Source organism: Pleuronectes platessa, chromosome 8 (assembly GCF_947347685.1).
Source record: "Pleuronectes platessa chromosome 8, fPlePla1.1, whole genome shotgun sequence".
In the NCBI taxonomy this organism is placed as follows: domain Eukaryota; kingdom Metazoa; phylum Chordata; class Actinopteri; order Pleuronectiformes; family Pleuronectidae; genus Pleuronectes; species Pleuronectes platessa.
This window is the reverse complement of record NC_070633.1, coordinates 14,090,558-14,116,476: the sequence shown is the minus strand read 5'-3', so window position 1 is coordinate 14,116,476 and position 25,919 is coordinate 14,090,558. Positions and strand designations below refer to the sequence as shown.

The 25,919-nt window shown below is 42.3% G+C and overlaps 4 protein-coding genes across 11 annotated transcripts; 3 read left to right on the top strand and 1 right to left on the bottom strand.

Moving 5' to 3' along the window:
- Window positions 1–416: 416 nt before the first annotated feature.
- ogt.1 (O-linked N-acetylglucosamine (GlcNAc) transferase, tandem duplicate 1) lies at window positions 417–13,597 on the top strand. Of its 8 annotated transcripts, none has more exons than XM_053428479.1 (23): window positions 417–812; window positions 2,373–2,523; window positions 3,139–3,382; window positions 3,498–3,566; window positions 6,865–6,981; window positions 7,075–7,154; window positions 7,583–7,778; window positions 7,898–8,038; window positions 8,155–8,255; window positions 8,416–8,569; window positions 9,023–9,124; window positions 9,215–9,394; window positions 9,684–9,842; window positions 9,966–10,055; window positions 10,138–10,263; window positions 10,419–10,589; window positions 10,689–10,805; window positions 10,961–11,131; window positions 11,262–11,297; window positions 11,512–11,664; window positions 11,756–12,008; window positions 12,260–12,383; window positions 12,467–13,597. In XM_053428479.1, exons 1-23 carry the CDS (start codon window positions 776–778, stop codon window positions 12,642–12,644), a joined length of 3,150 nt encoding a protein of 1,049 aa, XP_053284454.1. In that variant the 5' UTR covers window positions 417–775; the 3' UTR covers window positions 12,645–13,597. The 8 variants fall into 8 exon arrangements, with proteins under 8 accessions (XP_053284454.1, XP_053284452.1, XP_053284451.1 ...); XM_053428477.1 differs by having other exon boundaries at window positions 9,215–9,412; XM_053428476.1 differs by having other exon boundaries at window positions 2,343–2,523.
- Window positions 13,598–15,084: 1,487 nt separating this feature from the next.
- Window positions 15,085–19,505, top strand: gcna (germ cell nuclear acidic peptidase). Its single transcript, XM_053429040.1, has 13 exons — window positions 15,085–15,205; window positions 15,533–15,631; window positions 16,209–16,401; window positions 16,493–16,565; window positions 16,660–16,709; window positions 16,844–16,910; window positions 17,007–17,077; window positions 17,159–17,578; window positions 17,876–18,041; window positions 18,141–18,285; window positions 18,424–18,559; window positions 18,686–18,890; window positions 18,979–19,505. Exons 2-13 carry the CDS (start codon window positions 15,542–15,544, stop codon window positions 19,208–19,210), a joined length of 1,848 nt encoding a protein of 615 aa, XP_053285015.1. The 5' UTR covers window positions 15,085–15,205; window positions 15,533–15,541; the 3' UTR covers window positions 19,211–19,505.
- A 1,004-nt stretch (window positions 19,506–20,509) lies between these two features.
- LOC128446491 (olfactory receptor 11A1) lies at window positions 20,510–22,681 on the top strand. Its single transcript, XM_053429564.1, has 3 exons — window positions 20,510–20,888; window positions 20,993–21,094; window positions 21,658–22,681. Exons 1-3 carry the CDS (start codon window positions 20,673–20,675, stop codon window positions 22,255–22,257), a joined length of 918 nt encoding a protein of 305 aa, XP_053285539.1. The 5' UTR covers window positions 20,510–20,672; the 3' UTR covers window positions 22,258–22,681.
- Window positions 22,682–23,055: 374 nt separating this feature from the next.
- On the bottom strand, window positions 23,056–25,919 carry cetn2 (centrin, EF-hand protein, 2). Its single transcript, XM_053428903.1, has 5 exons — window positions 25,620–25,919; window positions 25,242–25,406; window positions 25,019–25,147; window positions 24,330–24,467; window positions 23,056–23,858 (listed from the first exon to the last, which is right to left on the bottom strand). Exons 1-5 carry the CDS (start codon window positions 25,620–25,622, stop codon window positions 23,769–23,771), a joined length of 525 nt encoding a protein of 174 aa, XP_053284878.1. The 5' UTR covers window positions 25,623–25,919; the 3' UTR covers window positions 23,056–23,768.

Genomic DNA, 25,919 nt, shown 5'->3' with positions numbered 1-25,919 from the left:
AAAATAATGTCATCATTGTCCTGTTTGATTATTTTTGATCGGTTGCCTTGTATATTAAAGACTTTAACATGTCAAACATATTTAATGTTATATGAGGTTCAATATTAAATGGATCCTATTTATACTTGAAGCATGTGTATGGTCTATGGCGCGGCTTTATCTCTGAAACACGGTGATATCGTTTGAGCGCCGTCTCAATGCACCAACGTGTCCTTCCGACCAGTGTTACATGTCATTTATTTTTCTCATGTTTCGCGTGTAGCAGGTGAACGTTTGAAACGCATGTTCCGCACAACACATTTCAAGATCACATCTGGTTGATTATCGTTTCCCTTTACACGACATTTTACGCGGGTTTCGTCGTAATGGGGATGGGAGGATCTAGTTTCCACCTCAGAAAAAGAGGTCCACCCATTTCGCCATTTCACGAACTGTGGTTGCTTCGTAGCGAGGAGCAGAGGAGCCGTGGCACTAGCGCCAGTTTGAGCTTCCACCACTTCACTTCTAGGTATTTCCGACGAGGTCAAATGATTAACTAACACCCGACCGTCCACTGACCACTGTGGGACCAGCTGTGATCGCTGTGCGAGGCGCGGACGAGACAAACAAGCCATTTAAGGTCGGGTTAGCTAGTGAGCTAGCACTTAGCCTGCCTCGCAACGTGCGTGCTGATCGCAGCCGACAAAGACTCCACGTCTGTCGCTTTTCTTTCTGAGCCCGTCGCCTGCAAGAAGACACGTTGACGACCACCGTGCAGGACACGAAGGCCAAGGAGATGGCGAGCTCCGTGGGAAACGTCGCGGACAGCACAGGTTGGTTGACCTCACTGCCTGACTCACGTTTAGCTCTTCGGCGGAGCAACGAAGCGAGCTGCAGAGACGACGCCACCATCTTCCGTGCCTGGCATGTGGCTCGCCAAGCATATGCATATACATAAAAGGAAATCGAACACAACAGCATTAGCTTCGTTTGTCCAACCACTATCGTGTCTGCTCACATTACATCTGAGTGATGGCCGTAGACTCTGGCTAATGCTATTGTTAGCATACCTAGCAGCAGTCAGTGCCAAACGAATGCATTTACATTGTAATCAGATGTTCGATCATTTTAACGACTAACTTAGCAATACGTGAATCCCGGAAGTATTACTCGTGCGTTTTGTTTTCTGAATGGAATTTTCTTATGGGCCTTTTGCTGGTAGCCATCATGTAGCCTCATCGGTATCCAAACGCTGTTGTTTTGTTACACGCCAGAAAATGGCTCCCTCCATTATAACAGCACAGCCAACCCACGTCAGGGGCCAGATGACTGACACTAGTTACTACAAGTCATGGATTCTCCTTCTATTAAAACGAGCCCCTCCCCCCAAAAGTATGCTTTATCTGATTGTGATCATTCACTAAGTCTATCGTTATGTAATACAATCCCCATCCAATGTACATGCATGTATGAGGACGTAGTTATTATGGGTGGATGAACCTGATCTACTAAGATCATGACTTATGATTCAGAGTGGCAGCTGTTTGCAGGTGTGTTTCGAAAATGTCAAGTTCCTCCCCAACCTGCTGTACACTGTACAATGTGTCTGTGGCTTCATGTTGTTGCTGCCACACCCAGAGTGAACTGAGTTCAGGTTACACTGCAGGTTCATGTTTAAATTAGGATGTGGGTTAATATAACACATTGAGTAGAAACATAAATCAGAGAGAAGAAATATGTCTAATGTTAAACAATATACATTCAAAACACATTTAAATTTACATGACAGGTGTACTTTTGTCTTTTTCTAATGGAGATGCCAGAACGTCTGAATTGCTTGTCATTGTATCCCTCCCTCTGTTAATCTTTTCATCCTGTGCATTCATATTGTTTTCCCACCATTTTTGTTTAGCTCTACTGACCATATAGGTTTAACTGATGGACACACGACTTCATAATTCATTCCGCCTGATCTTACACGTAGTTAGAATCAGCACATCGAAACGTATAGAAATATTAAAGTCTAAATAGTTTGACAATATTAAGTTACTGGCAGTGTATGAGCAGTGCAACCTTACATTTTCTCAAGAGTAATATTGACCACAAACTAGATTTTTAAATCAACTGTAAATCTAAAAATGTATATGTAAAATGATATACATATGTTAAGATTGCAACACATGATCTCAGTGAATTATAGATTTTGGCCCATGATCTGGTTTTCCCTTTAGTCCAAATCCGTAAGTTGTCATTGGCAGCATTAGTCACATCTTTTTTTGTGTGTTTTTCATTTGTCTGCTTTAATTTCTTCCATCACCTCTAACGTGTTGTTTCCCCCTGTTTGGGATGTGTTGGTGCTCCAGAACCAACAAAACGTATGCTTTCCTTCCAAGGGTTGGCAGAGCTGGCGCACCGGGAGTATCAGTCAGGAGACTTCGAGGCGGCCGAGCGCCACTGCATGCAGCTGTGGAGACAGGAGCCCGATAACACGGGCGTGCTGCTGCTCCTGTCCTCCATCCACTTCCAGTGCCGAAGACTTGACAGGTGAGGTGTGAGGTGAGGCCGACCACTGAACATGTGGAAGCGGCAGCGAACAATAGGTCTTCTCTGACTTTCAAAGCACACAGCTGCTCTCGGGAAGTGATATGCAACAACTCTACTGGAAATCGTTTTTGCTTGGTTTTGTCTCGTTTATACTTTCCTCTCAATCATAACGCTGTTGGTGGGAATCACTTTGCTAAGCCAATGCCACGGTGAAGGTTTTGGGTGTTGTGAATCACAGGTTTAAATGTTTGATGTTTATGCTTCCTTTAATGCAAACCGTACACTCCAAGGTGATTTGATTTTCATTTGCTGTCATTCTCCTGTCAAATGCAGCACTAACAGAAATCAGTCTGTCGTCTTACATTGTTCATTAAGTTGAACATTTAACTTTAAAGAATGCATATGTTCTACTGTGTGTCATGTATTAATCTTTTCAGAGTTTTAAGGATATTCATCCCAATGTGCTGTTTAAGTACTCATCCTAACGTCTTAAAACAACTTTTTCCTTTCATTCACTCGCACCTTGACGCTGCCTCTACGCAACCCATTGAGCCAACACTGCCAGCCCCTCCCTTCAGCACTGTAACCATTATGTTAACTGTTCTGGTCCTACAGGTCCGCTCACTTCAGCACCTTGGCCATCAAACAGAACCCAATGTTGGCTGAGGCCTACTCCAACCTAGGGAATGTGTACAAGGAGCGTGGCCAACTGCAGGAGGCCATAGAGCATTATCGCCATGCTCTGAGACTAAAGCCAGATTTTATTGACGGATACATCAACCTGGCAGCAGCTCTGGTGGCCGCGGGGGACATGGAGGGAGCAGTGCAGGCTTATGTGTCAGCATTACAGTATAACCCTGTGAGTGAAATGTTATATCTTGAAACCTTAATCTATTGAATTGTTAAACAAGTTTGGAGAAAAATACATTTATGTGTTTTTATAGCAATTAAATATATATATTTTTCCTCCTCAGGATCTTTACTGTGTGCGCAGTGACTTGGGCAACTTGCTCAAAGCCCTTGGGCGTTTGGAAGAGGCCAAGGTACGTTACAGCGCGTTGGCATTTGTTTAGATGTTTGTGTTTATTTTTATTTTTTTTGTTTCCTTTTATTTTCCTTTTCCATACACTTTAGTTTTAACTTTCCCCCACTAGGGCCATAGATGTCCCTTTTTCCTTCTGACATTTTTTAAGCCACGTGGAGTTCTTTCCCTTCCACCCCTTTGGCAAATATTAAGGAGTTAAAATTGTAGCTTTTTCGGATTATTCAGTTCAGTGAGCTTCTCACCCTTAATTTACCAGAAACCATTGGAAATTTGGACTGGAATGAGTCACCAGCCATATAAGGCAACTGACCTTTCAGTAATTTTAAAATCATACTACACATACTTTCAATTGCTAACTTTTTACACAGCCACATGTAAATCTTTTTCAGTATAGTCTTTTAATTACACATGTCCCCATTCTGTATCACTTTTACTCCCAATGTTCTTTGCTTTACCCCTGGCCTTTAACCAGAGGTCAGCCCCTCCCCTTTCAGGAAGAAAGGCTGGAGTTTAAATTTACGTGAATCTATTTGGTTATTTGTGAACCTCGGCCTATGCATTTTCATATTGCCTTTGGAGGGAAAATGCTGGCTCGGTCTTTGAAGAATACATGAACTGATGAGAAGCTAGTTAAACTTTGCCTTGCATAAGATAAGATGGTTTCTAGCCTGACCACTATACTCCAATGTAATTCATCAAGTTCCCAAAGACAAGTGTTTGGTCTCAGTTTGCTGTCAGCACATTAGCTGCCAGTGTGAATTTTAGTTTTTTTTATTTTAAATGTTTCAATTGCATGGTTTTCACTTGCATTGTCACTCTATTACGGGGGGCGGGGGGTGTCCCTGGGTTGGGTCAAATCTAGAGATGTGGAGTTGTCCTACTGGTTACAGGCCATCTTATCTTGTGCTAGAGGGGGGTAAAGGAGTGGGGAGGAGCATCAGGGAGCCGCAAGCTCCCCTGCTCTGTCGCTCCACCCCCCGCGCGCTCGCTAAGGATTGGTGGAGTGCGCGCATAGAGCTGTCTTCCTGACCCTTCTGCTATGACCAATTGGTGTTAGTTATTTTTTATTAGAAATTTGATTGCTAATGTAATCTGTACTCAGCTGGTTATCAACTCTGATAACCGCTGCCATTGAATCGATATCTGTAACAGAACTAGTTTTCCAGTCACTTAAAATGGTCCATGCGGCATCAGGCAGATAGCTCCCAATCTGCATTCCACCACCTGCGTCAGATGCTGGTATAGAAAGGCAAAAGTACGCGCAGCAACAGCGATGATCTCTTTATTTCAGATTTGTGGAGGCTTCTAGGTACAAATAATTAAACCACAGACTTTTCTCCCTACCCCATTGGCCAGGATTCAAGAAAGCAGGCCAGGATAAAGAAATCCAAGTTTGAAAAACATTTCATGAAAATGCTAAAAGAATAACTGAAAGGCAATGATTAATACTTTTTCCCTTTTCCTTCAACGTGTAATTTTCCCAGAGACATGGGATCAGTTCATTTGGGTAAGATCAAGCCAGTAACTGCCCTCCTGTAGTTGGACAAGCAAACCAAATTGATGGACAGCTGGATGCCTGACAATATTTATTTAATTGATAAACTGATCACATCAGAGCCTTTCTTCCCTCCCTGTTACTCTTCAAGCATTCCTTTTGTTTTCTTTGAAATGAAACATTCATTGCATGAATGAAAACTACGAATAGTCAGTTTTTTCTTTGTTTGTTGTGATTTGGAAGAACCTGTTATGTTTCCATATTTAAAAAAAGAATTTATTGTTTGAAAACTTTACTAACGATCTTGTTGTCTGATTTTGTCTCTTTTGGTTTTTCCACAACTGATATTGTTATTTAGAAGGTTTCAGGTGGGTGAAACTATTCCTGCGTAGGTGCCTGGCGGAAAGGAACACTAGGGCAGCCTCAGTCCTCTCCTCTTCTTCCAGCCAGCTCCGGCCACCACTCTGACAAAGTCCAAAAATATGGTAACGGGTTTGTAACTGCCAACAAAAGAAAAACCACCTCACTTTATGCTTGAGCTCCTCTGTCTTGTGGCTTCCATTGAAGTAACAAAACAAATTACAATAAGCATTTCTTAAAATATTCTATACTAATTACCCAATTCTGTATTAGTAAAAAGAAACTTGGCTTTGGAAGCAATAATCGTGAAAGAAAAGTAAGAACCCTCTAACTCTTACATGTTGGTTATTTTTCCTATTTTGTTTTGTTCTTCCTTCTTTATTTGGAGTTGCAGCGTTCTGATGATGCAGGTAGTGCGCTGTGAGTCTGCAGTAGCGCAGGGGCTGCGCAGCGAAACCCTCCAAGCGACCAAAAAGACGGAAAGCGCAAGCATGCGACCCCCACCCCCTCTCTACCTTGGGCCTGTTTGTTGTGGACCTCTCCCCACTCTCAACCAGCCTCGCTCCCAAATGCCCCAAATCTCAGATTTAATATTGGCTTCTTAGAAACATTCCTGCCTTGTAGAGGAAATGTTTTTTACTCATTCAACGACAAACAATTGTTAAGTTCCAAATACCCAATGTTTTAACATCAGTCTTGTCACTGGTTGAAATCTCATTCCCCATAACTTCCCTGTATTCTGAGATACTAGATGGGTTCTGAGTGTGTGCCAGTCTGGTGTCGCAGGTGTTCTGCTAGGGGTTGGTGGTCTGCAGCTCTCTCATCTGGCCTTTTAGCGAGCGAAGCAGCGAACGCAATGACCTTTGCCAGGCGCAAGGTCACGCAAGCGGCATACTGTGGTGATAGTGGCAATACACACACCGCGCGCTTGCGTTTGTTGCGCATGCATTACAGGGACCATCACCTGCACAAACGGTCATTCATCCCAGGTTGTGAGATGTTATAATCACATCACTTAGACCTAATTTGTGAAGACAAACTATTTTATTTTCAAATTTTAATTTGGGATACTACAAATCTATATTGGTGTTATTCAAGAGCCATGTTTATACCAGAATGTGGAAACCACTACATTTGGCGAGTGTTATCATAACTGCAGGATGAGGGCCTACGTGTGGGTGTTGGTTGGATTTGCGCAGCGCAGGAAAAAGCAATGCAGCTTAGCGCTGCAGACGTGCGCAAGCAAGCCCATGCTGTAGACTCACTTTTTGCCATCATGGAGAATTGTCACTAATTTTGCTTTCTCTGCCCTTTTTGTTTTTTCTTACTTTTATTCTCAATTTTTTTATTTTACAATCCCTTGTCCTCCCCTCTACCAACTATACCTCTCCCACTCTACCTCTACTTCTTTCCTGTGGTTTTTCATGTGAACCCACTGAAGGCTTGTTACCTGAAAGCCATTGAGACTCAGCCCAACTTTGCAGTGGCTTGGAGCAACCTGGGCTGTGTCTTCAATGCCCAGGGAGAGATATGGCTGGCTATACACCATTTTGAAAAGGTTAGTGGTATTTGTTGTCACACCTTCTACTACTTTCTGTCTTCATATATTCTTGTTGTGATCCATGATGCTAAGCTTGCTTTCATTTTTTAGGCAGTCACTCTGGACCCAAATTTCCTGGATGCTTATATCAACTTAGGAAATGTTTTGAAGGAAGCCAGAATCTTTGACAGGTGAGTCCAAATCATGACATATACCCTAATACTCCATTTATGTATTCATGTCTAATCCTTTGTACTTTGGAAAAGTACAACCCTGCCACTCCTCTTGTGGAATTTTAAAACGAGTCAAAAACATTGTCAGTTTTATTTCCTCCCTGTCTTTGTTGATCTTGCAGCTGTGTTTTCACATGCCATTGTTAAAGCAGGGCAAGTTAGCTGTATCTGCTTAAACAGCTATTATGGTCTGGACTGTTAGTTGTAGATTTGAAAAGTTGAACGATGCGCCCCAATAGCTTTTAAGTCTAAAATATGTTCAATTTGGCCACTCTTAATACCCCTAATGGCTTGGTAAAGATATTTGAAGAAAATAAAACTACAGTTTAAATTTCAGTATATAACAAGTCTGTTATTGAAGCCTTGTCTGCACCTTGTGTTTCCAGGGCTGTCGCTGGTTACCTGAGAGCCCTGAGTCTTAGCCCCAACCATGCGGTTGTCCATGGAAACCTGGCCTGTGTCTACTACGAGCAAGGTCTCATTGACCTGGCTATTGACACTTACCGTCGTGCTATTGAACTGCAGCCCCACTTCCCAGATGCTTACTGCAACTTGGCAAACGCCCTGAAGGAGAAAGGCAATGTAAGGCACTACTTGTTATGTCTGACCGTATTAAACAACACAATCTTGATTATTTATCAGGTCTTTTTGAGTCATAAGCATTTACTGAAATTAGCTTAAAGTCCCACCGTCTCTCCCAGGTGTCGGAAGCAGAAGAGTGCTACAACACGGCCTTGCGCTTGTGTCCAACTCACGCAGACTCGCTTAACAACTTAGCCAATATCAAGCGTGAGCAGGGCAACATTGAGGATGCAGTGCAGCTGTACAGAAAAGCCCTAGAGGTGAATAAAGAATTGTATCCTTGTCTGGTGTGATGGGGAAACATTGCTGTGTTCTATATATGAGCATGGTATTCTCGCACTGTTCTGTTGTAACCTTTCTTTTTTCTTTCCATCAGGTGTTCCCAGAGTTTGCAGCAGCTCACTCTAACTTGGCCAGTGTCCTGCAGCAGCAGGGGAAACTCCAGGAGGCACTCATGCACTACAAGGAGGCCATTAGGTTTGAAAAGGCTTTAGGGGCTACTGACTTACTTTGTGTTAATGAGGTGTTATGCCATCATAGCAGATGCAGAAATATCAGTATTCTGTTCAGATAATTCAGTAAACCTGAGCAATTTTGAGTTTCTTATGTAGGTTGGTGTTTTTCTATTTGATTTTAGAATCAGCCCCACATTTGCTGATGCCTACTCAAACATGGGTAATACACTGAAGGAGATGCAGGATGTACAAGGGGCTCTACAATGCTACACCCGTGCCATCCAGATAAACCCTGCCTTTGCTGATGCTCACAGCAATTTGGCCTCAATCCACAAGGTATGGATAGTTCTTACTTTTGATATCATTCTCTTGGGACTTTCAGTTTAGATAAAGATTGTAATGGAATCTTCGGAGACACTGCCTCCTCTCCCTGAGACGTAGTGCAGCTCTCTGTCCTGTTTTGGGAAGTGCGAGAGCATGGCCAAGGTCATAGGCTTCACTCCTTAGACACCACAGATATGAGACTGCGTAAGCAGGCAATACTGTCTCCACGACTAGAAAATACATTTACTAGTTTAGGAACTAGCAAAGCACAGACTAAATTATCTTTGAGGGGTTTAAAGTGTGATCTCAGGAAATCAGACTTAAGAATATGAGAGGACATCATGCACAGTTGTATTGATGGATTCAGATTTTCTCCATGGCCTATATAATATATATATATAATTTTACATTTTTGCAACTTCGGGCATTGTAGTGTCGTATTTTAATCTTCCTATTTAATTTCAGGATTCTGGAAACATCCCAGAGGCCATTGCATCTTACCGCACAGCCTTGAAGCTCAAGCCAGACTTCCCAGATGCTTACTGCAACTTGGCACATTGCCTCCAGGTTCGTAGATATGTGTTATTTTATACGAGCAGACATTATTCCTAGTGAGAAGTACATCACTAACTTCTGTAATTGTTATCACTCCTCCAGATTGTGTGTGACTGGACAGATTATGATGAGCGAATGAAGAAGCTTGTGAGCATCGTCGCTGATCAGCTGGATAAGAACCGCTTGCCTTCAGTGCACCCACACCACAGCATGCTCTACCCACTCTCTCACAACTTCCGCAAGGCAATTGCTGAGCGCCATGGGAACCTTTGCCTGGACAAGGTACACAAAATGATGAAAGCAAGTAACCTTTAATTCACTTTTTTGGGAGGTGGATGGTGATGGCAGTGGCTGTCTGCTGGGATAAGTGGGAAGGTAAGGGTTGGGTGAGATACAAGATGTTTATGAAAAGAGCAATATGGTGGTGAATGGGTTGCTTGCAGGGATTATGTTAAGGGTTGATGCTGTACATGATATGAGAACAAGATATGTCAAGTTTTTTTTATCCTAAGTCAATGTGGAAACCGTTGTCTTGCTGTAGTTATATTTTTACTCCATTGTCATCCTACAGGTCAACGCGCTGAACAAACCTGCTTTTGAGTATCCCAAGGACCTGAAGGCCAGCAGTGGACGTCTGCGTGTCGGATATGTCAGCTCTGACTTTGGCAACCACCCGACATCTCATCTGATGCAGTCCATTCCTGGAATGCACAATCCTGAGAAATTTGAGGTGGGTGATCTTAATAGTAATTTTATTCCTAGAGATGATCAACTCAACTTGCAATATAGAGACTTCTGGATGTAGGAGCATTTATTTGTTTAACCCATCAGTGAATAACTTCTTTTCCTCCAGGTGTTCTGCTATGCGCTAAGCCCGGACGATAGCACCAACTTTCGTGTCAAAGTGGTAGCGGAGGCTCATCATTTCACAGACCTCTCACAGGTAACTGTCACAGCCAGGAGTTGCTTCTTTATGTGGTTTTAATTCCATAAAAAATATAACAAAAGCGATACCCTTTCTTCAGATCCCTTGCAATGGCAAGGCAGCTGATCGTATTCACCAGGACGGACTCCACATTCTTGTCAACATGAACGGATACACCAAAGGAGCCCGAAATGAGCTTTTCGCCCTCCGCCCAGCCCCACTACAGGTAAACTCATAAGATTTCTTCAAGTTGACACAATTGAGGAAAAACACGTAAACGCTTCCTTGCTTACATTCAGTCTGATCTCTGTTGATGAGAGAATACAGCAAATGGTGTGCCTCAAATAATTCACTAAATGTTGGTATCTCTTTTTGTATCAGTGTATGTGGCTGGGTTACCCTGGAACCAGCGGGGCTCCGTTCATGGACTACATCATCACTGACAAGGAGACGTCACCTTTGGAGGTGGCCGAGCAGTATTCTGAAAAACTTGCCTACATGCCCCACACGTTCTTCATTGGAGATCACGCCAACATGTTCCCTCACCTCAAGGTCTGTCCATCCTCACAATGCTGCTCTCTTTCAAATAAAAGTAACTAGATTCACTATAATCAGGACGTTGGCAACATTTTCTTTTTTTTTCATTCACAGAAAAAGGCAGTGATTGATTTCAAGTCTAATGGACACATCTTCGACAACCGCATTGTCCTTAATGGCATTGATCTGAAGGCCTTCCTGGACAGTCTGCCAGATGTCAAAGTAATAAAGGTGAGTTTTGGGCATCTACAGCATTTTGTCACTGTTCATGTTACATTGTTGAGATTTGGTCACACTGACAAACCAGAATGCAACACTATGTTTATTGATGATACAGCACTGACACTATACCCAAGCACTTAAGTTGAAACTGTTCTTTTTGACAGATGAAGTGTGACAACAACCAGGAACCTGCTGGGGAAACTAATGGAGCTCTGTCCATGCCAGTTATTCCCATGAACACGGCAGCTGAAGCCATCATCAACATGATCAATCAGGGTCAAATCCAGGTCACAATTAATGGCTTCACTGTCAGCAATGGCCTGGCCACCACACAGGTACGTCTGGCTCTGACACATTTGACAGTATAAATGCAAACAATGAGCTGTATAGCATGGGCCTAAAGAGCCTGCAAATGCTGATACCAAGTCCAGAGCAGCAAATTAATATAGCCCGCTGCTTTTCCAGATCTTTTCAGCAGCCTCTCAGACTATGTTCCTAAAGGTAATGTTCGATCATGAAAGTAAGGTGGTAGCGCAGGAGTGTTGGTGAAGGGAACTGGTGGCACAAGGGATTGGGCTCAAAATAATCCTACAATCATGGCTTGGCAGGATACTAATATCAATTGGTTCAACAATTAAGATCAGTCACACAGAAGCACTTTGGCAACTTCACCGTAAAACACTTTTGCCCCCCCCCCCCCCCCCGCCCCCTGAAGATCAACAACAAAGCTGCTACTGGCGAGGAGGTTCCCCGCACAATCGTTGTGACAACCCGCTCCCAGTATGGTCTTCCAGAGGACTCCATCGTCTACTGCAACTTCAACCAGCTCTACAAGATTGACCCCCCTACTCTTCAGATGTGGGCCAATGTAAGTTAGACATACATTGATATAACTACTTTGAATGTTCCCTCAACTCTGCAAAAAATGAATATTTTACTCTACTGCCTTCTCATTGCAGATCCTGAAGCGTGTATCCAACAGCGTGTTGTGGCTTCTTCGCTTCCCTGCCGTGGGCGAGCCAAACATCCAGCAGTACGCTCAGAACATGGGTCTGCCTGGCTCTCGCATCATCTTCTCCCCTGTGGCACCCAAGGAGGAGCATGTGAGGAGGGGCCAACTGGCTGATGTGTGCTTGGACACCCCTCTTTGCAATGGTCATACCACAGGCATGGACGTTCTCTGGGCTGGAACACCCATGGTCACCATGCCAGGTGAGGGCACTAGGATTTCCATCTCATGTTTTGTTCATTCTAATTCAAAAATTCTGAAACTACAATGGTACCTTCACCCAGGCCCCCCTATGAACCCACATTTAAATTCAATGCATCTGGATTTTTATTTGGATCTGCACCAAATTACACACACTCCTAAATATCATTCCCCTAAACATTTCCCTTAAATATAAAGATCAATGAATTATACTCTCTAGGCTGCTTTTTAAATGTGAAACCTCTTTGTAAAGGTGAGACCCTCGCCTCCCGTGTGGCTGCCTCACAGCTCAGATGTCTGGGCTGCCCTGAGCTAATAGCCCAGAGTCGTCAGGACTATGAGGACATAGCGGTCAAACTGGGCTCTGACATGGAATAGTAAGTACACCTGATCAATTTGATCCATTACAAAACATCCTTAAACAACATCAAGTCTGAAAATGTTTCTTGCTTCCCTCCAGTCTGAAGATGGTTAGAGCACGTGTGTGGAAGCAGCGAATCTGCAGCCCTCTTTTCAACACCAAGCAGTATTCCATGGACCTGGAGAGGCTCTACCTGCAGATGTGGGACCACCATAGCAAGGGCCACAAGCCAGAACCTCTGGTCAACTTCCAAACAGAGACGAGTGAGAACGCCTGAAGTGGAAGATATCTTTTCCCCATTTACCCGAGCCATGTTTATCCCCTGCCATCTGGTTATTTGTTTTTTTCAGCCCCCTAGCTTGAGTCGTCAGCCTCCACTCCATTCCCCCTCTCTGATAAACTCCAACTTTCTGTCATTTACTATTGATGGGACTCTTATTTTTGAAGGAGCCTACGGGTGCACACATGTGACATCACATCATCTCATCTGCATTTCCTGAGCCAGATAGAGCCTGAGACTTTCCAGCAGCTCATCTGTGACTCTTGTCCTTAAAGTATATTTGGTGACCATGAAGGGGTCGTGAATGCCCTGCTTGCCCCTCCCGTACTTGGATCAGTGGATTTTTGTTTCTTCTGTCAGTGTGAACACAGGACTGACTGCAGCTTGTGGAGAGAATGCCCAGCCATCAGTACTCTTTGGATCCATTTATAAATGGATAAAGAGTTTTGCGTGTTTTAAAAAGACAAATGTTGCACCATAAAAATTGTTACTCTGACTTGCTTTTCATCAGCTTTAACGTGCAAATGTAAAAAATAGATTGCAATTGTTCTTTAGTTTGTCTTAAGCTGTTATTCAATGAATGCAATTGGTAGATGTGCAAGTTTTGAGGAATATGTCAAGATAAAGAGTTCTTCCCCTCACCTAATGCCAACTTATATTTTTGTTGTTAATCAAAGGATATGTTTAGTAGCTGTTGTCCTGTTTGATGTCACACTCTGATTTTAAAAATGATCGGGCAAGGCCGGACAGAGAAATTTCCGGTCGTTGGAAAAGGCCCAAATTTCTGGTTAGATGTCAGAGCTGAACACAAAATGATCTCTTTTTTTTTTTTAATTACTCAAGAAACAGCCTAGGTAAGTATTTTCTAAGCAGTTTTTGTTTTTGTAATGTCTGTTAACCCTTTGCTGTCAATGATGCCTTAAGGCTATAAATATAATAAAAAAATTAAAGAGATGGCAAAACTTTTCCTGTATTCTACACTGCACAAAATGGTTAATGTATGTCCGCGATACAGAACGTGTAATCAAACTGACGCCACCGTCACACGGTGTGATGAAAAATCGATCTTTGAGTTAGTTTGTATTTCCATCTTGTTGTGATGACACTCATCCCAATTTGAAGCTGATCTAATGTAAGCCCTGGGACAAGTACCCCAAAGTAAAAATGTGCAACATGGCCTCTAAATGCAAAATAGCAGGCTATTGCGTTTTTCAAATTGCACCCATCGACTTTTTTGTTTGCCTGGTCAATCGATTCATGTGTATGGATTCTTGTGAAGATCGGTCAATGTGAACACGTTCCGGTGGTCTCTGGGGCACCGTTGAGCAATTTTGCCACGCCCATTGAAAATTCCTCCAGAATATGTAAATTATCACCACTTTCTAATTTTCTGCAAAGTTATGTAAGAATTTGAGCATGTTAAACCCCTCAAAAGCCAATTTGTCTGAAAAATATTAATAACTAGTTGATGGGAACAATGTCATTTGTTTGATCACTGAATATAAACTAAAAGGTTTTGCATGAATTTTCAGAATTATATTCAATTTAATGTGTTCTACACTGATTCTTTTAAACGTCAGAAGCCAAGGTTGGAAACTACTGGGTTATTCTCTAACAATAGGTTTTTAAAGCATGTTAAATCATCCAGTATCTAAAATCCAAAAATATATGGTTAAGTAAGGCTGTTAAATATATGTAGTTAAGTAGAAAATACAATGTGTTCTCTGAAATGTGAATCAAGAAAAGCATAAAATTACACAGACACACACACTTTGGCAGAGCTTCAACCACCTATTCAATGCAAAATATCTTAAACTATGTAAATTGAAAAACAAATAAATTATAAAATTTCTAATTAAATTGAAAACTAATTAAATTAATTAAATGAACCCTGTGCAGGAAGTGCGCAGTCCGCTACTACGCAGGAAGTGAGCAGATCGCTTCTGCGCAGGAGTGAAATAATAAAAAAATATATAATATTAATAATAAATTTAAAGTACATTTTCACCACTTTGTACTTTACTGCCTGTCAGTGCTCGGGCCCTAATAACGGAGTCAAATCTTAACCAGACCCACTCTGTAAAAGCTGCTTATTTAATGAGATGGTCATTTTACTGCTGGGGAAGATTTTGGGGGAACTTATTATACAGTAGCCTAATGTTAAGGTTAGGTATTTACAATGGTGTTCTAAGGTTGATGAATAAAAGAAACCGTTAAGATATATAATTTTAGAAAAAAGGAAATATGGTTAATGAACATTTCTTTAATTTTGAAGGAACGTATAATGAAAATGAGGAATTATATACACTGCTATTTCTGTAGTGTTTATGGTAATAAACATTCTCTCAGATTTAAAACGTGTAATGAATAATTTCTTAAACATTTTTCTAGTTTTATGAAACCGAACATACGTCGCACATGACGTCACAGGGGAACACACCGCTCCGATTGGTCAAATTTTCTCGTGACAACTTCCGGTAAAATGGAGCACAATATTTGAAATTTGCCCTGGCTACGTAACGTCTGTCTACCTCATTTTAACAACAGAAGCGCGTGAGGTAATTATATCCCAAACCAAATAAATTTAATGATGGTGACTTGAAATGCTTCGCAAGGGAAACATGATTTAATAAGTCTGTTAATGTAGCGACATGCTGCTAACGGTAACGTAGCTAACAGTAGCTACCATCAGCTGCCTCTGTCGTGCAGCTTTGTTTCCAGATGGTTTCCTCTCTTTGTAGCTACAGCTGAATAACTGAGCTGGTAAATTGGCAAATGGACACGTTAACCAGCAGCTAACCTCACTGGGTGGCGTGTACATCACATGTTTGACTCCCGTCCTGGACTTTAAATGTTAAATGACCTGAACGCCGCTGTTTTCCCAGAGGAAAACCATGAATGATGACAACCGCCAGTTGTTTGAGAGAGTCGCCAGGAAGATGGGCTGGATGGACCAGGGAGGACTGGACACCGCGGAGAAGAAGGTGTGTGTTGTGCACCTCGGCCGCCTCCGGACGAACACGTGACACTTATTTCTTCTATTTGTGTAACTTGTTGAAAACTATTTATACTTAGGTTACTGGAAGAAGGAACACTTCACATGCAAACGATGTCTTGCAGTTTTCACATTGTTCGTTTTCTGTCATTAAAAATCATAAAAATCTCTGGTTCCTGTTTATTTAATGTGAGGATTTCGTGTTTTTCCTTGTCATGTCATGTATCAATATAAGCTGAGTAAATGTTTGATTTTTGACTCTCTCCTTTAGCCATGGGAAATCAGCTTTAGTTTAGTTTTGGCAGCATAGTTTATAATGTCTTTGTGTGTTGTAGTTCTCTCTCAACTACAAATAAGTCTAACGTGGTACTGGTAAATAGACTGGTAAACACCTTGGATACCTGCCGTCTCGATAACACAGCATTTCAAGGGTTATTATGTACTGAGCTACTTTGCTTATATTTAATTATTGGGGTGTGTGAGTGGTTGTGAGACTCGTACTTGAAATAGATCTAAAATTTCAATGATTATGACCTTACTCTGTACTCTGCCTCCATTGTTTCTAGCTGATCAGCTCGATTGGCAAGACTCGTTTTGGCGCCACAAGTGGTCATCGACCTGCAGATCCATCAACTTCGCCCATCCTGCTTGGCCTCTCTGGAAGTGAAGATGAGTCGGAGAAGGAGAATCAGTGCTTCAAAGGCAACGATTACAGAGACAAGTCTTTGATTGAGTCCAGTGACGACGACTTTGACCAGTGTGAGTGAGTTGAAATGCATAAATATCTTTAAATTGTACGGCGCACTTTACACAAACAGTAATTTGTTCATTTTGCCTTTTTGTTCCTCAGTTCTTGTGGGAAGGGCTACACCGAAAGCGAAGCCGACAACAAAGGGAACTTGTAGCGCTGCAAAGAAAGACAAGTGAGAAAATAACTGTCTAAATCTCTGTCCTGTATTGCTTTTAGTTTAATCTCTAATCTGTGATTTTAATATCCAAACCATTGCTCCCTTTCAGTTCAAATGTTCTCGTGGTGAGCTCAGGCGATGAGGGCAGCTTTGAGACGTGTAAGAGTTCTTTTTCTTTTTCATTATTTGTAGCCATCAACAATAATTGACTCAAATGCACAACAGAAAGAAGTGGAAAACATATTCATACTTTGGATCCTGCTTCACTCAGTTCATCCTTTTGCATATTTCAGTTCTGCAACGAGTGAAGACGCCAAACACCAAGACTGAGAAAGTGTCAGAGAGTGGAAGTGAAGACAGGTGAGTTGTGTCAAAATTGTTTCTGCCCCTAAAAGCAGCGTCTCTGTCCGGGAGAAAAACCTTAACCATCTGATTCACCTGTCTTTATCTTTAAAGCCTCAAAAACTTCATCGTGGACGACTGCTCATCAGACGATGACTTCATTGACACAAAAATATCTTTGAAAGGTAAGACATATGAGATGCTTTCAGTGTGAGGATGTATTTCAAAGAACTGAACTAAATGTGTATAATGGTGATGTTTTTCAGTGCCGAAGAAGAGCACCACTCCAGCAGCCCAGCCTCCACGGAGGAGACCACTGTCTCAATGGGACTCCCCTGTCTTTGTCAGTGACAGTGACGATGATGATGATAATATCGTGGTCAAAAGCACGTGGAGAACTCGTCACTCAAAACCCAAACCGCCGGCGAAAGCCATCAGGAATAATGCTCTGCTGCGCGATGAAGACGACAGCGCTCCATCACTGCCTTCGCTCCCCATCTCATCTCCCTTTTGTTTCCGTCCACCCAAAACTCCAACATCTCTGGGCACTCCTAAGTTTACGTTTACAACACCTTCGATGCTGGTTGAGTCGGAGAGTTCTGAGGAGGAGTTCACATCGTTGCTGGAGAGACTGAAAAAGAAAAACAAACTCCCTGGCACTTCATGTTCCCCAAAGACCGCCAAAGGTAACTGTATGATTTTCCTTCATCTATACCACACATTTTTTATTGAGGCCGTCATAAGTTCTTTGATTAGTTTGATAATATGTTCACATATATCTAGAAATGTCATGTTTATTCTTGACATTTTGTCTTTATTCTCGCAAATTAAAACAAATCTCTGTTTGGTTAAGTTTGACTTTATTAATATTTTGACTTTATACTTGAAATTTAAAATGGGAAGAAAAATACTCTTATAATTTTTTTATGCTTGACTCTACACTCCTCCCAAGCTCACATCTTGTGTTTTTATTTTAAATCTAGAGAACATTAAGGAGCCTCCTTTCTTAGCTCCTCCGCTGAAGGCACGAACAAAACCAGCTTCTAAATCATTGGGGGAAAAACCTCTGCGAGTGAAAGCACCTGGGAAATCCACCATCTTGAAGCCGATGGTCAGTCAGACCGAGCCCAGGCACGGCCCCATTAGCAGGTACTTATGTTGACATATTTATCTACAGTGTTTAAATGTGAAGCAACGTTTGTGTGTGTCAGTCACTCAGTTTCACTCTGATCTCTCTGTCCTTTCCAGGGTAACTTTGTGTAAAACCCCCGGCTGCTTCCTGGAGTCACTGTCAAACCCTGGCTCCAGCTATAGCCACGGCTTCAAGCAGAGCAAGGAGGACCTCACCAGGAAACTCTACCAGCTGTACAACACCACTGTATTCGACAGCAAGGTGAAGACGGCGATTCCCCTTGTTTTGTTTTTTATCAATTTTATAAATATCATCTGCTCTAAAGTGCGTGTTTTTCATTGTTTAACTTCTTTGTTCACTTCTGTTGTATTTTCTTTTTTCCTGACATGACTTTTCCAGCTCCCTGTTGATATGTCAGTGACCTGGAATAAAAAATTGCGGAAAACGGCTGGTTACTGTGTCACGGGGCAGGAGCGAGGTGGTGGGAGCCGCTACGCTCGCATTGATCTGTCAGAGAAAGTCTGTGATTCTGCAGGTAATGTTTTAATAACCACGGTAGACTGAAGTAATAAACCTTGTCTGTTTTACTATTCCCTAACTGTAAATATGTGAACCTCTACATCCAAATTTTCAGTCTTAATTTATTTCCCGTGCCTCTCAGATCGTCTTAGAGACACGTTGATTCATGAGATGTGTCACGCGGCGACATGGCTGATTAATGGCGTGAGGGACGGGCACGGAAGCTACTGGAAGCTCTACGCACGCAAGTCCACATTGGCCCATCCCGAGCTGCCCATGGTCACTCGCTGCCACAGTTACGACATCAAGTACAAATTCAAATACCAGTGCACCCGTTGCCAGAATACGTAAGTATTGATATCGATCTTGCATATCTTAGACTTGTGTTTAAATTTCCATTTTCTTTTGATATTCCTAACTTGTGATTCTTTACAGTATCGGGCGTCACTCCAAGTCCCTGGACACCCAGAGGTTTGCGTGTGCCCTCTGCAAAGGTAATCTTGTCTTGCTGACTCCCCTCAAGACGCGCGCTCCTGCTCCTTTTGCCAACTTTGTCAAAGAGAATTATGGGACTGTGCGACAGGGACTAGCAGGACAAAGCCATGCGGAGGTGATGCGTAAGCTAAGCGCCGACTTCGCCTCAAAGACTAAACTCAGTCAAAGCTGAGATCCTGAATTTGTCTTTAAGTGAAGCTGTTGCTTGAGCTGCACAATCATAGGAAACCTGTTCAGATTCTCAAATACCTCAGTCAACCAGTTTTACAATAGTGAGCAGCTGTGATTATTGATACTGAATCTATTTTTGTACTTTTCTATGTCGTTTTTGTTTGTATGTGATTATTAACTGGAGTAAGTGGAACTGAGGAAACTGAGCCAGCTAATGTTTGTAAGGTTGTGTCACATCATGACGACTAATATATTCTGGAGATCAGTCTGATCCCTTAGTGTTTTTTATATTTGATCAGTTTGTTGTTTTCGTTATGGAATCTAAATAAATTTCAACTCTGTTTTTACATTAAATGGTCTCTTGACATTTTTATGTAGGTAAATCTGTGGTTGTTTACTTTAAACGAAACTGTTAAGTATTAATCCGTTAAAAGTTAAACAATGTTAGATGAATACAGTGTCAGCAGAGTCTACAGGGCTCATACTCGCATGAAGTGGATGACTTAACTACCTAAATTGTAAACTAAGGTTCAGGGCCACACCTCACTCACCTTTAATCACCTGTCAAGCCTGCATATAACCAGTCAAACCATCACGCTCTGTTTGTCTAACATTTCTCAAGCTGCCCTTCCCTTCATCCATTCAACCCTTCTACCTCATCCCTTCATCCTCTCTTCCCTTATCCCTTCTTATTCACTTTGGTAAATACTTCTTGCATGTCTAGTTCTAAGTACTGACTGGGGTACTCAGTAAGCTCGGGTTGGGGTGCCGCCTGACGTTAACCCCACCTTGAGTTTCCCCTCTGCCCAATCACCAGAACATCCTGTCACACCAGCCTATCAGACGCCTCGAGCCTCGAGCCCTTCTCTCAACGTCCATTCCTTTTTCCTCAACATCAAATATCTCAAACCTCAACAACCTTTTTTTTGGTGTGGTCTGTGCAAGGGAAATGAAGCACTTCGAATAAATGATTGGGTTACAGAGAATGTTTGAATTTTTAAATACAATACAAATCTATTTTTGTTTTCCGGGGTGACCTCTTTTAATATTTAAGTTCAGTGTGTGTGAGGGTGAAACAGGGACAGAGTTGTTTCTGATGACTCCTCTTCTGTTATTAGTCAAATATTGACAGATAGGAAGCAGGTCTTTTGTATGAATAAGCAAACACCAGCTGTTGACACACGACTGTCTGTACTGATGAGGTTTTAGATCTCAGGTTCCGACATGATGAAACTGTAAATGTACAATCTGCACCCCTGACGTAGAACAGGAAGATGCAGATGGAACCAGTGCTGAGAAAGAAACGGGTGTGATGCTGCACCATGTTGTGTCTGAAGCAGATATGAGGGGGAGTGTGCTACATCTTTCTTCCCGTTTGCAGTGAGGTCAAATTGAATTGAGTTCGTTTAAAATTGCATAGATTGAGGACGATCAGAAGAGCGGAGCACGGTGAGCTTTCCGTCATGGACATCAACTGCAATATGTCGACCCTGGAGAGTCAGACGCAGATCGAGTCCGGCCTCTACCACCTGATCGAGATGGTCATCATGTGTGTGAGCTGCAGCTTGAACACCATGCTCAGTCTTCCCTTGGTCTGGGTCATCACCCGCTCGCCATCCCTCCTCAGACACACTCGCTTCCTGCTCCTCGCACATCTCCTGCTGTGCGACAGCCTCCAAGTACGTCTGAACAGTTATGTTTGTCTTTTTAATGTAAGTGCATCTATAGAGCTCCTGTTAATCCTGAGATGAGAGTGTTATCTTGTCCATCTCTTATATTCCAGCAGCTCCTCTGGACGATCAAAGCGGTTCTTATGAGATCCAGAGAAGGGATGTCAATCACCCAGTGTCTGATCTTCTCTGCGGCTTACCAGGCCTGCTCATTGGTTTGTAATGTGTTGATTTACACTTTATTAAGGATAGTCTGCTTTCTTTTAAAGTTGCAAATTTTACTTTGGTTGTTTTTTTTACAGTTGGTTAGATAATAAAAAAAAAAACTGATGGCCATTTGTCACTTTAGAATAATCAGATCGGTTGTGGAAATAAAAATGATTTGTAATCGTGTACAGATGAGTGACAGCAGACACGTCTCTGCTTTGGTCACCGATTGGTTCTGTCAGCTTTCAGTTATTGCACAGGCTCACGTTTGCTTGTTCTCGTGGGGTCAGCTTCACCAAAGTGAATTTCTTAATAGAATAATATAAAATGATGAATAATCAATACTGTGGCGAGAAGACCAAAGGGCGTCCCAGTGAATAAGAGTAAGACATTTTAAACATCTAAAATAGGTCACGTTTAGGTTAAAACAGTGACCCACAGTTAGGCCACATTGTATTAGTAGTGTTCGTAATAGTCTTATTAATGCTGTGGTCCCTGTAAACAGCCTGTCTGCTCGGACAGGACAAAGTGAGGGCTACATCTCACTTTAATGTCTCTTCTTGTTGCCCAGGTGGACTTCTTGCTGAGCACTGCCATGGCTGTGGACCGATTTGTCGCTGTCAAGTGGCCTCTGCGCTATGAACTGCTGACCCGTACACGGAGGAAGCGAGCAGCTGTTACAGCCATATGGACCGTATCGTTTGTGGTCTTCGCTGTGGCTTTGGGTATCAGCCTCAGCAACATCAAGGTGAATTATTCCTTTCAGCGCTGTCGCCCTCTCGTCCTCATGCCCTGCCTGTCAGAGACGTCGGCCGCGCTGCTCTGCTGCACCTTGGGCAGCGCTGTGGTGCTGCCTCTCTGCTCCCTGACCATCCTGGGATGCTTCTGCCTGCTCTGCAGGGACATGCACGCCGGGCTGCTCTGCTCCAAGAGAGCGTGGGTGACACTGAGCCTCCAGGCTGTTCAGACTCTTCTCTTTTCAGTTCCTGTGATCATGGAAGGCTACCTGATCCCTGCACACCTGCACAGTGATGCTGTGGATATAGCATCAACCATCACCTACAACCTGGGGGTGTCCCTCATCCCTCTGGTCTACGGGTATCGCTCACGGGAGCTGCAGCAGCGGATACGACAGGCTGCACACATGTGCAACGTCCCCAACTTAACTTAGACATAACATCTGATTTGAAAGACTTCACGGTTTTTACCTGCAGCGCCTGAATAAGAGCAGTTTATTCCTTTTCGGCACAGGGGATCTTTCCACGATCACTGCATCACGATTTGAATTTACTCAGTTTGAAGAGCTGGTACCAATATGAGGTCACAGCATGTTCCTGTGCTGCTTTTGCATCTCAAAGACAAACAACACGCGTTGTATTTACTCCAGTAGAATGATATCAAGCTTCTGTGATAAGAAAAGGAAACTGAGATAAAAACCCAAGCTGTTCAAATATTGATAACCACTGCAAACGTTAAGGACTTTATGATAGAACCAAAATAAATAAAGGATAAACCCAAACACTCGCAAAGCTGATTCATGGTCATAATGTCTTCAACTCCATGATCGTAAAATGGCTTACTCTTACACGATTAGTAGTAACATGCATTTTGGGGAAGGCTCCTTCCAAATTTTTAGGAAAACTTGGACCCTCGTAGTGTCACTATAAGAGTTAAAGTGAGACAGTCCTCCTGAATCCCTCTTTATCATCACAATCATTATATAATTATTAAATCTTCCATTTGAATGGTCTCTCTTGACTTTTTTTCATTTTTTGTGTGTTGTTCTAATGCCGTCCCATATACACTTGATAAATAATCATTGCTCTATATTGCAAAGTCATTCTTTAAGGATTTTAATTTAAATGATGCAGCTACTCTATTGTTTACCATATATGCTCTAGACAAGTCAACAGTGGATTTATAAAAAAACAATAAAAACGTCAGTTATAATACAAAAGACGGGAAAAAAATGCTTCAAGATATTTAATCTGTATATTAAACACTGATATGCTGTATATGCACCATACTCTATATCATACAAAACGATCATCAAGATGTACACAACGTCAATGCTACAAGAAAAACACATCAACAATCTACCACGTTTTGGAAAGGTAATGAGACTTGTGGGGAAGGTGTGCAGGTCAGAGAGGTTCGGGCAGCTTCCCTGATTGTGATCAGCCCCTTTGAGAGGCACAGGCACAAATCCACAGGTAGCACTGAGGTGAGACAGCACGCTCCAGGCGTCAGCAGTGACCCAACCGCTCATGTTACAAATCAACAGAGCAACATCCAGCATCGTGCAGATGGTTGAATCGCGCTCCACACACTTTGTGTTGTCAATAAAAGCACTGGAAGGTTCTGTGTCATCACGGTGTTGAGGCAGGCACTAAGAATCCCTTGAATAACTTTTCAAGCATTTTATCATACTAAATGTGTTCTTCGTAAAAATTTGCAGCATCTCACAGAAAGAGCGTCTTCCTGTTTTTGGCAAATGCGATGTGAACAAATGGAGGATGTGTCGGTGGATCATGACATATAAACCTTTATAAGTGACAATGTATGGCACCACATAAAAAGAAGGAGAATTTGGAGATAGAGTTATAGATATATATGCGCAAGAGCGGCATTACATGTAAAACCATCGCTCTTCCCCTCTGCACTCTATCAACGATCCTTCCCTCAGTACAGGCAGGTTTTCTTCATAATGCGCAGGAACTCCTGCTGGTTGACCTCTCCGTCCCCGTCTCGGTCAGCCTCATCGATCATCTCCTTCACAAACACAAAACATGAAGACGATGAGAAGAAGACGAAGAATAAAAAAGAAGAAGAATAGGAGATAGAGCCAGCAAACAAAGATATTTGGATGCATTTGCTTGCTTAGGTTAAGCTCATGGAAGTCTGTAGAGCCATTGCAGATATAAAATCGGCGCGACTTAGAAAACAACATTTTATTCATGTTACGCAGCAAACAGCAATGAATGATAAAGATTATAAGTGACCAATAGAAACAGTCGACTGGCTAACTGGCTATCAGTGTGTTTCCCTCATAATGCGCCGGACAAAGCTACAGTGTACAGATATGACGCAATTAAAAGGGAAGTAAAATGAAATGTCCCGGTACCTTGAATAAAATTGTGGATTTCATGTTACAAATTATATCTTGAATAAAAAAAAGAAGCCAGTTTTCATTGAGAAGGACGGTTGGTACATGTGAAGACTGCTTTCATTAAACACTCTTACCCGCAGCTCTTCATCTGTCAGGTTCTCTCCGAGCTCTTTGGCCACTCGCTTCAGATTCTTGAAGGAGATCTTTCCGGTCTCGTCGTCGTCAAACAGACGGAACGCTTTCAGGATCTCCTCTTTGGAGTCTTTCTCTGCCTGAGAGGGAAGAGGGAGAGCGGCTTTACCACGAGCTGCTCTTCTGCAGCCATGTAGTGGTTAAAGAAACAACAACAACAACAACATAGAATGACAACATCAGCATAAGAAGTGTGAGTTTCAGTGTGTCAGATAGGACTGGGGCTTATTATAAATAATTTTCATCAATAGCAATAAAACAAAGGTAAATACATATTGATGCAATCCTATAAAACATGATTGATCTACCTCTACCCCTGTCTTTAACCTAAAATAAATAATAAGGCAACCTTTGACCACTCTATCTAACTATCTATCTATCTATCTATCTATCTATCTATCTATCTATCTTTCTATCTATATATATAGATAGATAGATATTCATGTATAGATGGATAATCTATCTATAGATATAGATAGATAGATAGATAAATAGATAGATAGATAGATCAGCTTTATTGATGAGTATAGGGCTGAAAACATGAAGTGATCATTGAGGGCTTATATGAATGAACTGATAGAATCAAATTTGTATTGCACATTAATTATAATACCTAATAAAGATACGTTACCATTTTCTGTGTCATGACACTGAGGAAGTCGACAAAGGAGACCTTCCCTGTTGCGTCCTTATCCACTTCACCAATCATCTTCTTGATCTCCTCTTTCTTCGGTTCGAACCCCAGAGCTCTCATGGCCACCTGGAGGAACATGAACACACAAGCACACCTTGAATCTCTCCCTGACACATGTTGAACGTGTCCAGTGTCTGAGCTTTTGACTTCATTTTCTCACCTTGAGCTCTTTGACATCGATGAATCCACAGCCGTCAGTGTCAAACAGCTCGAAGGCCTCTCTGATCTCCTGCTTCTGCTCCTCGGTCAGCTCGGCCTTGGGGGTGGTCTTCTTACGAGGAGGGGGCACTGGGCCCTGCAGGGAGGGTCTCTTGGCAATGGTCGCCTGATGTGGACACAGGAACAGGTACAATGAAATAAAAATGTTAAATATCGAATCACCATGTCTATGATGACATCACAATCAGAGAGGTTTCTGGGAGAAAAAAAGAGAGCAATTAACCAAAACCTACAGAACAGAATAAGGAATAATCTAAACATCCACAACCTATGACAACAGATTTAGGTTATTATAAGAGTATGAGATATGTTCACTCACCATTAGTGTCTGTGTATTTGACTGACTGAGAGAAGAAACTGCTAATCTATTAAACGATCAATGTTTTCCTCTGGGCGATGAAGGCTCCCTGTCATTTAGGGAGGCGGAGGAGATGAGGAGACGGTGTCTGTTTTACATCAGCTGCTCACACTCATCCAGTCACCGCACTGGACACAAGACAAAACAATAAAAACAACAACCTGCTGCTTATTTCTCAGGAGCAGCAGATAGAATAGAGAGAAAATGAACGTCTGTAGCTGTAGCAAGCAGAGGACCAGCTGCCCGATGGAGTCTGGGTGT

What these genes read in the sequence shown, in the direction of transcription:
- ogt.1 (XM_053428475.1), top strand. Translation starts at nt 776, where the DNA reads ATGGCGAGCTCCGTGGGAAACGTCGCGGACAGCACAG. An exon ending in CAGTGCCGAAGACTTGACAG is followed by an intron (nt 2,524 to 3,138) that starts GTGAGGTGTGAG and finishes CTGGTCCTACAG; the next exon opens with GTCCGCTCACTTCAGCACCT. An exon ending in CTGGGCTCTGACATGGAATA is followed by an intron (nt 12,384 to 12,466) that starts GTAAGTACACCT and finishes GCTTCCCTCCAG; the next exon opens with TCTGAAGATGGTTAGAGCAC.
- gcna (XM_053429040.1), top strand. Translation starts at nt 15,542, where the DNA reads ATGAATGATGACAACCGCCAGTTGTTTGAGAGAGTCGCCAGGAAGATG. An exon ending in CACAAAAATATCTTTGAAAG is followed by an intron (nt 17,078 to 17,158) that starts GTAAGACATATG and finishes GATGTTTTTCAG; the next exon opens with TGCCGAAGAAGAGCACCACT. An exon ending in AGGCACGGCCCCATTAGCAG is followed by an intron (nt 18,042 to 18,140) that starts GTACTTATGTTG and finishes TGTCCTTTCCAG; the next exon opens with GGTAACTTTGTGTAAAACCC.
- LOC128446491 (XM_053429564.1), top strand. Translation starts at nt 20,673, where the DNA reads ATGGACATCAACTGCAATATGTCGACCCTGGAGAGTCAGACGCAGATC. An exon ending in TGCTGTGCGACAGCCTCCAA is followed by an intron (nt 20,889 to 20,992) that starts GTACGTCTGAAC and finishes CTTATATTCCAG; the next exon opens with CAGCTCCTCTGGACGATCAA. An exon ending in CTTACCAGGCCTGCTCATTG is followed by an intron (nt 21,095 to 21,657) that starts GTTTGTAATGTG and finishes CTTGTTGCCCAG; the next exon opens with GTGGACTTCTTGCTGAGCAC.
- cetn2 (XM_053428903.1), bottom strand. An exon ending in GTGTCATGACACAGAAAATG is followed by an intron (nt 24,468 to 25,018) that starts GTAACGTATCTT and finishes CTTCCCTCTCAG; the next exon opens with GCAGAGAAAGACTCCAAAGA. An exon ending in TGACAGATGAAGAGCTGCGG is followed by an intron (nt 23,859 to 24,329) that starts GTAAGAGTGTTT and finishes GTGTTTGTGAAG; the next exon opens with GAGATGATCGATGAGGCTGA.